Raw genomic sequence first — 12,890 nt, 5'->3', positions numbered from 1 at the left:
TTTTTGGGGCTTTCCCCAACGTGGGGAAGGAAAACCCCATTTCCAGGTTTTTTTTTTTTTTTTTTTTTCCCCCCAGACATGGAGATTTAAGCTTTGATTTCACAACCCCAGGCCAGGTTTATTCATCTGAGACTCACCTTGTTTAGGAGCTGAAATGAGAGCAGCTCCATTATCAGAGGTGAAAAAGACAAAAGTGTTCCCACTGATACCCAGATTCTGAAGATGTTTTAGAATTTTTCCGATGCTATCATCAATTTCTCGCACAGCATCACCATATCTGAGGCAAAAGTAGATGCAAAACGTTAAAGGCAGCAAAAGAGACAAAGTGTCACATGTAATGCGTTGCAATCAGCCACAATGCTTTTAGTGGACGTAAGTTATACCTGCGCTGCAGAGAGGAATACATCTTTTGTGCATCAGGTACTGGAATAAAGTTTTCCATTGTCACTGCAAAACAGTGTCTCCTACCTGCAGAGTGCAACCTCTCTTGGGTATTTAAGAGTCAGAATGTGTTCAGATGTGAGCCACTCTTGGGCAGAAACCAGCAACTAATATAAATTCAGCTACAAAGTTCCTAAATATAGGCAAAGCCACTTTGCCATAGACTTGAAGCTAATAACATAGTTTTGCTCATGGATGCTGGTTTGAAAGTGCACCCTCAGAAGCCAGGCTCACAATATCTACAGAGCTCTTTGCCTCCTGCAAATTGTGTTTTTCATGCATGCTTTTCTACTCACTGGTCTGAGTTATGGGCTTTTAAAACAGGCACTAATCATACAAAAGCCTTCCAAAAAATCATCTGTGCCACATACAGCACTTCATTACTCACACAACTGGCAAAGGAGCTTAGACTCCTCCTTCACCCCCATTTTAGTCACATGATCTTCATTTCAGATTATAGCAAAATTATTAAAGAACAATCCAAGCAAAGTTCTCACTAACTAATGTATTCCAGCACACACATACACTTTTGACAAATGATCTATACACTTGGATTTAATAAACGCTGCTTAGGTTTTCTGTTTCTGCAGCATGAGGTATTAATTAAAAAAACCCCAACCAAACCAACACCCACAAAAACAAGACTTACAGTCCTCTCTGACTAGTGCCCAGGAAATGTTTGGAGGCATAAACAGGAGCGTGGGTAGCATCAATTGCCCAGTATAAAAAGAATGGCTGCTGGCTGGCCTGCTGCTTGCTAATAAAATCGAGAGCTTCCTGTAAACAACAATAAAAATTAATTTAATGGAATCATCCTCTGCCATCTAAATCTCTCCAAAAAAAGAAGCATAAAGTCACTGTGGCTTAGAAACCAGTATTAAAATATACAGTACCTGTAGGTAGATCTGAGTCAAGTTGGCTTCACCCGTCTTCAGATCAATTTTGAAATCTTCATAATACCTTAAGATAAAATGAATCAGAGAGGAAAAAAAGATCAATCCTAAGGAATACACAATATAAAAAGGCATTCTCCCCCCCTTTACTTACTGTGTAAGTAGGTGACAAACAGGTCACAGTTGCTACTCAGCAAACTCTCTTCAGATATTAAAAAGAATGTCACCATATTTTTTCTTATGGGAGAAAGCAGTGAAACAGCTAGATCCAAATTAACGATGACTGCAAGTTTTGGACACACCTGAGCCACCAACCTTTCACTGTTAAGCTATTAGAATAGGGGTAGTATGCTTAAAGATCCCATGTCACTACTCTTCCAATAGAGAGCTGTTTGATAGGCGAGTAAAATTTTCAAAAGTACACAACAACTTGCAGTGAGGTAGAGCAATCCTGAGAACAGAACTTGGGCTGCTTTGAAAACGTTATGTTTGAAGTATCTTTAGACACCAATTAAGCAAAGAAGGGTGGGTGGCAGTCCTCAGGAGAATAACAGCAAGCGAAGTAAGATGATACCAGGCTCAAAAGTGAATGGACAAGAATGGCACAGACTGCCGACATGGAGCATAGAATGGTGTTATGCAAACAGACAAAAGATTATTACAAACAGGAAGAGAAGGAATAAAGAGGTCTTTCAGTACAGAATGGAACCAGCTTCCAAGAGAAGTAGTGGAATGAAATCATCACAGGAAGCCTTTAGGGCGCAACGGGATAAGCAAACATCTCTGGGAGGGAGGCACTGTAGAGCAGGCACATCCCTAGATGGTCCACACACAACATGTGGGTTGGCCTGGGTACTCAGACCTTTATTAATCCTCAGAATCAAACATCTAGCTTCGTATTTTACAAGCTTCAACTTTAAATTTAGATGGTAAGGTAGAGATGAGGGAGACAGGATTCCTGCAAAGAGTAGTTTAGGAGTTTAGAATAAAGTTTAGTGGTCAACTACCACGCTGAGTCTCTAAGGGGCATCAGCACTGTAGAAGCAGGCCTGTGTTGTCTCAGCTTTAACTGGAAAACTGAGCGTGACACAATCACAACTGAGAAGCCGCAGGCACTGCCCAAGTAACAGTGCTTGAGTACCCTTTGCTGCCAGCATTGCCTTCAGAACCGTTCCCCCAGGACGGACTATCCTCGCTTCCTCTCCTAGAAATGCACATACTTCTGGACAGTTAATCTTTACCTTCCTGTCTCTGTCTGCCTCGTGCGTTCTCCCACAAGGCTTTCCCTTAATTCCATTTTAGCTCCAATGCAGACCACCACCCAGGCCTTGTAAGGCTGGATATTGGCCAACCCCAGACTAGAGGGCAAATCCTGTTCAAAAGTATGAGGGCAAAGCAAGAGATGAGATCCTGGCAAAGATGTTGTAGAGTCCAGAAATACGAATGGGCTTAGAAAAGAGACAAGACTTGTTCACAAAAGTTAAGTCAGTAGCTATTAAAGATCTGGACACAACCTTCAGTTTAGGAAGGTGGACAGCCATACAAGAGAAGGACCATTCCACGTATCTGTTTTCTTATACCCTTTCTGTAAGCGGTCACTACCAGTGGTCATTGCAGAGTATAAGGGATTAAATGGGCCTTGGGCCTGACCCAGAAGGTCAGGTTGGGAAACACATCCCAAGGTTCACGTGTCTCATTAACTTTTACAAGCATCTTTCCTGCACTGGCTTACTGCTGAACTGTGGGACACTCAAGGCAATCCGTAGTAAGCATCTTGGATCATATATGAGGCAGGATATTCCCAATGCTTGACACGCCATAAGAGTCCTCTGTAGAGGGTGAAGTACCTGTAGATCACCGCCCATCCAACCGAGCCTGTAACTCTGATTCTGGAGCAGCTGCTGTTTTTGCCGACCCCTTTTCACTGAAATGGGTTTGCTACACTAGCACTTATCTTCCAGTACTGTAATGTCAGCAGGGAAAGCAAAGAAAATAACATTACCAGGCAAGTAGCTGAATTACCTGCCAATCATTTCCCAGTCCCTGTACACAGGAATATTGGGGAGCGCTCTGTTATCAAAAGGTCCAAAATGGCAGTTCGGGGACCCAAACCATTCATCAAACCCATGCTTCAGGGGGTGGAACTGGGGCCTGTGACCCAGATGCCTAGGAACAAAAGAAACAGATGAGTTAAAATTCTACTGCAAAGAAGCAAATAATAATCTCATCAGAATGGAATGCAAGAAAACAATTTTTGCCTAAGAAGAAAAACTTCAAGCATTTTAATGAAATAAATGACTGCAGAGCAGTATCTTGAGCTTTCTCATACTTGTTGCAAGCGCATCCATGCAGACTCACTCCAGTGCTTACGTATATCCCATTTTAGTCTACTGCCCAATCTTTGTTTTCCATCATTTCCTTCCTTCTCTTGGTGTCTTCTCTCATGCTGTCTCGATGACCTGTACTGATGGACTACGCTGCCCAACGCCATTGCAAAGACACACATAATGTTTTACTTAAGGATTCTGATCTATGACAAGTCACTTTTATACCACTAAGCAGTAAAAACACAAGGTAAAGCTCATGAAAAGTACCATTATATGTGCATTCCCTTCATGGAGCATTCATGCTGCCAAAACGGTACAGAGACACCTGCATGTAAATGAGTCCTTTACATTCACATGTGAACATAAAACATGTTTAGCTACTCCTGATGACGGCTCCATTCTACTGTGCAGCTTGAAAATTCTCCATCCTTAACTTAAGATGAAGCTCCACTCTAATCTCCGACATGTAGACTGCAAATTCTCCATTTCCTTCATCTATATTATCTTGAATACACAGAACACCCATCCTCTCCCAGTCTCTAAAGGAGGTCTTTGTAGCTTAATGTTTATTTAATCATTCCAGCTTCCACTCACAAGCCTGCATCTGCAACCTGTCCATTTTGTGCCATCACCCTCTGCACACTTACTGAACATAAGGGGCATAAAATGCATTATCTGAAGTAAAATGGTCCACAGTGTTATTCTCAGCTATTCCAAAATAAGTTGTAACAGAAAATAACCATCATTCCAGCTATGATCATATCTTGGTGATGTAACTGAAACTGCAAGTCTGACCTGCAGGATTCTACCCCTTCCTCATTTATACACATGATAATACAAAGCTATTCCTGGCTGTTTCTACCACAGGGCACATGAAAAAAAATATTTTATTCTAAGAAAGCCCTAAGAGAACTTACAGAAGAAGAGACTTGAAAAAGGTATCAAATAATTACTGGGATGCTGATTATTCTCTCCCTCTCGCAACACAAAAAATAGAGAGAGATTTAATGAAATGCAACAAATCCTAAACCGGTCATGGAAAATACTTGACTTGCAAACATATAATTAAAGCGTGGATCTTACTATCACAGGAAACCCTGAAAAGATTTTAGAAGGGATATTGAAAGGATATAAACATCTTCTGCTGGAAAACTTAAAAAATTTTAAAAGCACTAAAATTCTATGCGTGGCTAGGATGAAACTCCAATTTATCTACTGTACTTTGCATTTCTTTACAGCTTTCTAGGAAGCAGGTGGTGTGCACAAATGATAGCGATTGCTGCTGCACAGTATCACTCCCTAGTCCTGTGCAGGGTTACCGTTCTTGGGTGCACGACGATAGTGCACTGCACATTCATATTTAGTCTGCTTCTTCCTAACAGCTGCCGGTCCTTCCAGATTTGCTGTTTTCCAGAGAACTGCCTGGAACCAATCTGTATTTGCGTTGTTTATTTCTTTTCCCTGGGTGTATGAATTTACATTTATTAGCACTGAACTGCATCTTATTGCATTCAGCCCACTGATCCAATTCTTCATGGCCACTCTGCTGTTTACATTTGTGGTAATAAATAATTCACTGTCTTAGGTTAGTTTGCTTTCTTTCCAATTTCAGCAACACCGGTGAATCCGACCACAATTCAGACTCATTCTTCTCTAACTTGTTAACGGACCTGTTAAATAAATTGTATCCCATTATTTTCCTAAGCGCTATCCCCCCAGTACTACTCCTGTCCGAAGTCTCTTCATTAACAATTACCCTGTTAACCAAGCAGTACTCCTCTGGTGTCTATGTAGTTTTGAAGTTGCTATTTATGCATTTATTTATTACAACACTGTTCCAAACTGTGAATCAACTGTTCAGAGATCCCCAGACCCCATGGGATTCCATTACAGCCCACAAGCACATTTGAAATTCAAATGTTACAAATGCACCAGTTCCAACTATTACGCTGTTAATGCCACCGTGCTTGTTTGATCTGAATATCTTTCAGGCTTTTCCCTTCCAATTCCTTGCAGACATCACAAACCCTTGGTTTTCAGAAGTTCTTCTGTATCCTCTACAAAGATTATCATTTCCATGAAAGTCTATAAAGGCAAAGGACAATATTCACAGAGTATTGGATCAGCCCTTTAGGTCTTTTAAAGCCCCTGGTATCAACTATCCCGATCAAGCCTATTCCTATCCACCCTGACCTTCTACACTTGATGAACAATCTTCAATATAGCCCTGCATCGCTATTTCTATACCATACACTTCTAACCACCACTCCCCCCCCCCCCAAAAAAAAATGCTTTCACAATTTAGTCTATTCTATCAACAAAAAAGCCCAACATATAGCAGTGCCAAAGATAAAAAGCATGTAGATGCTCAAGGCAAGTTCCAACAGAACATTCTGGTGTTTTTTGATTAAATTGTGAGATACATGGATGAAAGCACAAAGAGTTGAAGGGTTTACAAATATATATATACACACACACATAAAAACCTCTTCAACTCTTTGTATGAAGATATATGTATGTACTTGTAATGGTACCACTTAATTCGGAAATTGATCACAGCAGGGGGGAAGATCCCTCACGGATTTCAGAAGTTGGACATCTGAGCTTCAAAACACTTTTTCTCCTGCAGTTCTGGTGGTTGTTCTGCTCCTTCACAATACATACACACACATACTGAAATCTCAAAGCAAGAGATCTTAAAATAACTTTACCATTTGCCAATGATCTTATTGACGTAGCCAGCTTTCTTCAGCAACTCTGGAAGCAGTAATTCAGAATCTGGGATTCCTCCTACTATATCCTGTGGTGTGTATGCTGTGTAAAACAAACAAAAAATATCTCTGACTCTTACAAACATTAGAGCAAACAGCTCATGGCCACCCATCATTAGAAGCATTATCACTGGATCAGAAGTAGCAATTAGTTTGAAGTCCCAGCAATAATCACCCTTTGGAAGTCCTCCCAGGCCATGAGATGAAGAGCACAAACTGATTCAGAGGAGAGATTAAATAGAAATCTCCACCCGCTCGCACACCACTACCAATAATAAAGGGGGCTGCCATCACAGAATGAAGACGAGACCCTTGAAAGGGGGTGTCATAAAGAAAGCAAGGACTTTAGGAGCGCACTGCAGTTGCCTTTACTTCTGCAAATTTGCTTTATATTTACTAAAATGAAGGCATTTTTTTTTCCTAAATCAAATGATTGATAAACTTGCTCAGACTGCAAGAACTGAAAGAAATGATATCTTGCTCACAGTCCACAGCTCTCTGGCCCTTGAGAATCTAAGTTGTGACTTTGGCTAGGACAGAGACAGCCGAGCTTGCTTGCTGCTACACAGCGTGAATCGGTACGTAGCTGTCAACTCTTGCCCACGCACGCATGGTCTCACGTGGTATCTGTCACCCTGCAACCAAAATCAACCCAGAAATGTTACGAACTGGTTATCTCCCCTGGAAGCACCGCGGGCACAACAGTGCTATAAAAATGCCAAAGTTGAAACGGTTAGAAAACCGGCTGCTGAATAAAACTGTAAGGGCTTGTTCTTTACTCTGGGTCTTAACATACACCCCATGTGACTTTCTTTTACCAGACACCAATTAGACTGCCCAGAGGAAACACTTCTCAGCCAGCAGAAGCAAATGGATCAACCAGCCTTGTTTACGTCTTTTAACCTGAGGAGGTTTTCTGCTTGATGAGGAGGAAGCAATAAATTTCAGGCTTATTACCAGCAGTTTACATGGTAATCTGTTTGTGCCACTCTGGAAGATCCATAAGGGAAGATCACGGAGCCAAGCCTTTGTTCAAAGCAAAACTTCCTACAAAGCACAAAGGGAAATCAAGAGAGGAAGGCAAATCAGGAATGAAGGCCATACCGTTTCTGGCATGTGCATTCGTGGTGTAAAAACCATTCCTCACTGGGAGACGGCCCGTCAACAGCGCTGCTCTTGCTGCAAATAACCACAAAACCGGTTTTATTTTATGTACATTCTTAATATTAATGTTATCAAATTAAGGCTGAGGACGGTGCACTGACTGAAGCATGTCACTGTCCTTTTGCCACAGCCAGCTACTAAGATCACTCACATTAGAACAGGCAGTGACTCCCCTCTCCAGTGAGCCATGGAGATAGCCAGGTTCTGATATGACACCATTTGAGTTATTCCAGGACAAACCCAACTAAAATCTGGCCCCTCTATTAAATTACCCACTGCTGAAGAGAAATTACTTTCAATAGTCAATGTAGCAGCCCTTCTATCTCTGTAATTCTAAAAGGAACACCTGACGTATATATGCATGAGGAAATTGTAACACAAACCAATTACATGCTTAAGGCTAAGTTTTCAAGCTTACCGGAACAAAAGTCATGTAACAGTGAAGAAAGAGCTGTCCAGATTTGACAATAAAAGTCAGGTCCTGACTGCAGGAAACATTTAAACAGATGTTTAACTTTAACCATATGCAGCACCACCACTGGCCTTAGCAGGACTTCAGCATAGTTTAAATGCCTTTTCTGAGCAAAGACGTCATCAGCACCCTGACAAGTTATATCCAAAATGAAAGCCCAAATAAAAAGCCCCCGTTCCTCATTTTTGTTTCATTGCTTGGCTGCCAATTAGGTTCAAGGAAAAAAGAAAGGAAAAAAAAAAACCACCACCCCACAGAAAAACCAATAGGATAAAAATATCCATGTCTCCCAGACCCAAACGTTCCTTTTATCTCTTGTCACTTCCCCAAGAATCTTGCAAGCCACCAGGGTCAAAAGCAGTACACAACCTGGTGCCATTCCTTGCATGAAAGTCTCACCAAAGCCAATGGAATCAGACAAACTACGTACAATCTATGTTCAGCAACAATTTAGATACTGCTTTGTTTATCCCAAAATAAGAAAGATGAAAACAATGCATCGACTGAGGCTAGAATGCTAAACCAGAATGTTTAAAAAAATCCTTCAGATGGCCTGATTTGATCGCTAAAACACTGCTTTGTATGAACTGAAGATTGTAGGGTTTCCAATCAAAACGTAAATAAAAAGGGAGCAAAATGCAAGATCAAAGCACCAAATCCAAACTCTGCCCTGAGGCTAATCGCTGGTTTGGTTGTTAGTTCATGTCAGATGCTGGCAAACGTCCCAATCTTCTCAGAAGGTGGCATGTTTATATGCTAGTTTAAAACTCAAGTTTACTTACACGGAGAACAAAGGGGGTTGGCAGTATAAAAATCCAGGAAAAGCATCCCCTCCGAAGCCATCTGGTCTAAGTTAGGAGTTTCCTTAGAAGGCTCTCCGAAAGCTCCCAAATCACCCCAACCCATCTGTAAACAGAACACACCAAAAGACGTAAAAGTACTTTTACTCCTCCACAACAACAACGCTTCTGGGCCCACATAACATTTTTATTGTATCCCTTCATTTCTGAATCTTTATAGTACTCATCTCCTTATTTAGGGAGCACTTCACAAATGTGATAAAAATTATCTTCCCCATCCCTGTGAAACAAGGAACTATTGCAGTTTTCACTGGCAAAATGGGAAACCGAGGCACAGGTGAGATTAAATGACTTGCTAACAGGCATTAAAACACTTGTAGCAGAACTGGGTAAGAGCCCTAACGCCTTCACTCTTCCTCGAGTGCCTGAAGACCGGCAAGTGCACACATACCAAGGAGGAAAAGGAAATTACACATGATATGCTCAGTGTTGTACAGCTGCAAAGTCTGACCCCTCAGTCCCTGGCTATGCGTCTTTGTGTTGGACCATTGACCCCACGACTCCATCTCAGCCTGCTGCATCAATCTATCTATCCATCTGTGTATACGTAACTAGAAATGGAAGGAAAAGGTCTACACTCAAAGGCAGTGCTGCAGGAAAAGAGAGAAAAAGTGTTTATTTTAAAAGCAAGCTCAGGAGAGAAACCTGCCAGGGGCACCGTGTGTCCCTCTGCTGATTTGCAAGACAGCGGTTTCACCCTGCGTCCTCCTCCCAATCCAGAGAGGTCACACGCCAGGAGGACTGTAAAATTACCATCACACTGTCTCCGTTCATTGCTGAAAACTATTACTGATAATAATACAAATAAAAGTAAGCGACTTAAAACAGAAGGTTCTAGAAGGGAACAACTTAATGAGCAATTAGGCACCACAGTTGCTGGAGATTATATTATGCTTTAAAAAAGGCAATAGCTTTCTTTAATACAGATGCGTATCAGGTGAGCAACTGATACGGAGGGCATAATGTATCAAGATCTTTAGAAAACCATCTGTCTGGTCCCATTTGAGAGTCTAACATTTACACTGCAGTGGTGCAGTTTGGAAAAGAAAATTGTTGGAGAGCTGCAGAGGTGGCTGTTGAGGTTTGAGCAAGGAGCAATTAAATGGTACCACCTAACACTAGGATGCGGAATTAAAATGGATTCAACGGGATCACCCCCGAGTTCTTGATTCTTCAGTATCTTTATCATCAAAGAAAGAAAAAAAGAATATCGTGTTGCTCTAATTCACACACAGTGACAGAGTCACAGAAGTTACTGAAGGATCAAAGGAAAAAGACCATGGAGATGTATTTTTAATGAACAGCATATTAAATAAATAAATAGTTCACAGAAGCTCCAGTCAGGATCTGTGCCTCATCATGTCTCCTGCCATACCAACGCTTCTAGAGTGGGATAATCACTGTCCCAACGAGCTTTCATCTTCAAAATTACAAATGCCAGCTTGGGGGGAAAATACTCCTCAATGGAAAATTGAGGTGGACTGCCGGAGGCTCAACTGGCCAGAAAAACTAGGCTTACAAGGTAATTATCTTGTACAGGAGTGTAGAAGCACTATGAAAACAACAGTCATGTTGAATTGGCAGAACAGAGCCAAACAGGCGATAAGAGCTTGCCCACCCTTGGAGTCACGTACCCACCCTCATTAGCTTTTCAAGTAGCTTAAGATGGCACACAACTCATTTCTACCACAAACCCATCTGAAATGTGACATGAAAATACCAGAAATGAAGCAAAACAGGAAGATGGCAGCAACTTGAATGTGTTGGAAATGAATATATTTCCTTACCCACATGGCTAAGACCGCAACAGGGTGCAAAAACGAAAAAGTTTTACCTGGAAGCAAATCTCTGATTATTTCTGCTCTTTAATGAGAGTTAAGTCCCCCAGTTCAGAGAACAAAAATTTGCAGAGTTAGTTTTCTTCTTGTTTAGCTTTTCAGGAGGCAAGTTTGGGTTTCTAAAACATTTCCTGAAATGTATTGGAGTTTCTTTGCCTACACTTGTAGATGCACCTTATCACCAAGGCACCCTGTTTTTCAACATTTACCAGCCGGTGGAATCCTTTGCCAAGGACTGTGGAGTTAATTGCTGAGTCATTATGAACGGACTGATAGATAAGATGATTAGACTTATGATAGATAAGATACGTAGGTGTGTAGAGCACCTAATCCAAAACACTTGCATATGGGCTTGACTTTATAGATCGGAGAAGCTTAATTTGTTTTCCTTGTGTAACCAGCTGAGATACCCACTGGAGTCCATTCTGTTAGTGACACAACATCTCCAGAAACAGCAACTTCAATGTCTTGTTCTCTATAGCCACACTGATGCTACTGCTGTTAACACGGAATACCTCCTCACTAATTCAAATAACCACTTTGGTGTATGGAGATTACCCCCAGGAAGGAAGAATACTCCAGGAAAGGTCTGTCTAATACCTAGGGGCAATATAGATTAGAAACCAAACTGAAAAGCAACACAGCTTAAAGTTTCCCAAATGACCTGTTACTTTGTTAAGTTTCAGATTCTTTTGCATACCCACCCTAAAAATACCAGATATCCTTTCTCAGGAGAGAAAGGGAGGAGTAACAGGGTTCTAGATGACTGTGAGCCCAGCCTCGTGCAATACTTGCTAGGTTTTGTGTGTCTTCCAGCAGGGAGAAATTGTACTGCCAAAACCCAAAAACTTTACAACTTCCTATATTTTGAAAAGTTATATCGATATACTGGCTGTTCTTTGCATTACATGCAACACAAATGCAAGTCCAATTGCTGTTCTGTCAAACTTGCACACAGTGGCTGTGCCTTTTCCTACACACATTTCTGCTTTATGCATTATTCACTCTCAAAAGAAAAGAAACTTTAAAACAAAATGTGAAGAATCCTATCCTCACAGAGCATTTCAGTAGATGTGATGATGGGAAGTCGCAGAGGAAGGACTAAGCAATTCTGAAGTATTGTGCTTTGGAGGAAGATCTTGTTAGAATGTGAAACTCCAGTCCTATAAAAACTAAAATTTAAGGAGTTTATATTTCAGTTTAGGACATCTACACACAAGGAATAACGAGAGGTTTGTGCACAGCATCTCTAGCACAGGTCACCTGGGGCAGGGCAGGGGTACGCAGGGCCTGGGCTTTGCTTTCATTTCTTCACAACTTTTTACACAAAATCTGGAAAGAACTCAAGAAAGGAAGCCACCGAGCATGACGGCTTTCAGAGTAAGTACTCACAAATGTATTCAAATATTCCTGCTTATTTCAATCAAATTTTTCCAGATCATCTCATCAACCCGTGAGCTGCACCTGAATCACTGTGCTGAAGCCCTCTGACCATGAGTAATGGCACAGACCCCATTCACATGCTATCCCACAGGCGCTGGCTACCAACAAAGGGAATAGATGTAGCACACAGATGAACACGGAGGCCATGCCACCTGGAAAGGATGATGTGTGAACCTGGAAACTGCAGCCCAGGGAGGATCGTGCACATCAGGGAGCGCTCTGCTCCGCAGGAGTCAGCAAGACAGAGCTCTAGGGAGCACAGAGATGCAAATAAATGCTCGAGGCTCTCAAAACACAGGTCTTGCCAGGGCCAAAAATGGCCCCTGATGTGCACTTAGGAGGATGCCCAAAAAGAGTAATTTGCAGGATAAGGCTCACAGGGAGCCAGCTTGATGAAACCTCTAAAGGCCTCTGCACCAGCACAGCTTCAGACCTAGCCCATGCGCCACAACACTCCTGCGAGCTTGGGGACGACCCCCATGGCATCTCTGACGTGCTGTGTGCCCACCACAAGCAAATTTCCCAGGCATGGGCAGAACGTTTCTGACAGCAGCCCTGCTGCCAAGGCACCGCTGCTCAAACCCACCGAGCACCCGTTGCCAGGGCCTGGGAGAGGGGTGGGCCACCACGGGAGCCTCTCTGCCAGCCCCGGCACCCCGCTCTCAGCCCGGTGACAACCAC

At 42.1% G+C, this 12,890-nt stretch overlaps 1 protein-coding gene across 1 annotated transcript in view; it reads right to left on the bottom strand.

The window, feature by feature from the left end:
• The window catches only part of GALNS (galactosamine (N-acetyl)-6-sulfatase), a 62,688-nt gene that overhangs the window by 37,482 nt on the left and 12,316 nt on the right, over positions 1–12,890 (bottom strand). Inside the window, exons 3-9 of the mRNA XM_009639666.2 lie at positions 8,851–8,974; positions 7,537–7,611; positions 6,373–6,475; positions 3,357–3,500; positions 1,335–1,401; positions 1,091–1,218; positions 138–277 (exon numbers count right to left, since the gene is read on the bottom strand). Of these exons, the coding sequence (XP_009637961.1) occupies positions 138–277; positions 1,091–1,218; positions 1,335–1,401; positions 3,357–3,500; positions 6,373–6,475; positions 7,537–7,611; positions 8,851–8,974 (781 nt within the window). The remainder of the gene's footprint in view (positions 1–137; positions 278–1,090; positions 1,219–1,334; positions 1,402–3,356; positions 3,501–6,372; positions 6,476–7,536; positions 7,612–8,850; positions 8,975–12,890) is intronic.

This window comes from Egretta garzetta, unplaced genomic scaffold, assembly GCF_000687185.1.
Source record: "Egretta garzetta isolate BGI_Z169 unplaced genomic scaffold, ASM68718v1 scaffold395, whole genome shotgun sequence".
NCBI lineage: Eukaryota > Metazoa > Chordata > Aves > Pelecaniformes > Ardeidae > Egretta > Egretta garzetta.
The sequence above is the reverse complement of the archived record's forward strand: the minus strand, read 5'-3'. Positions and strand labels throughout refer to the sequence as shown.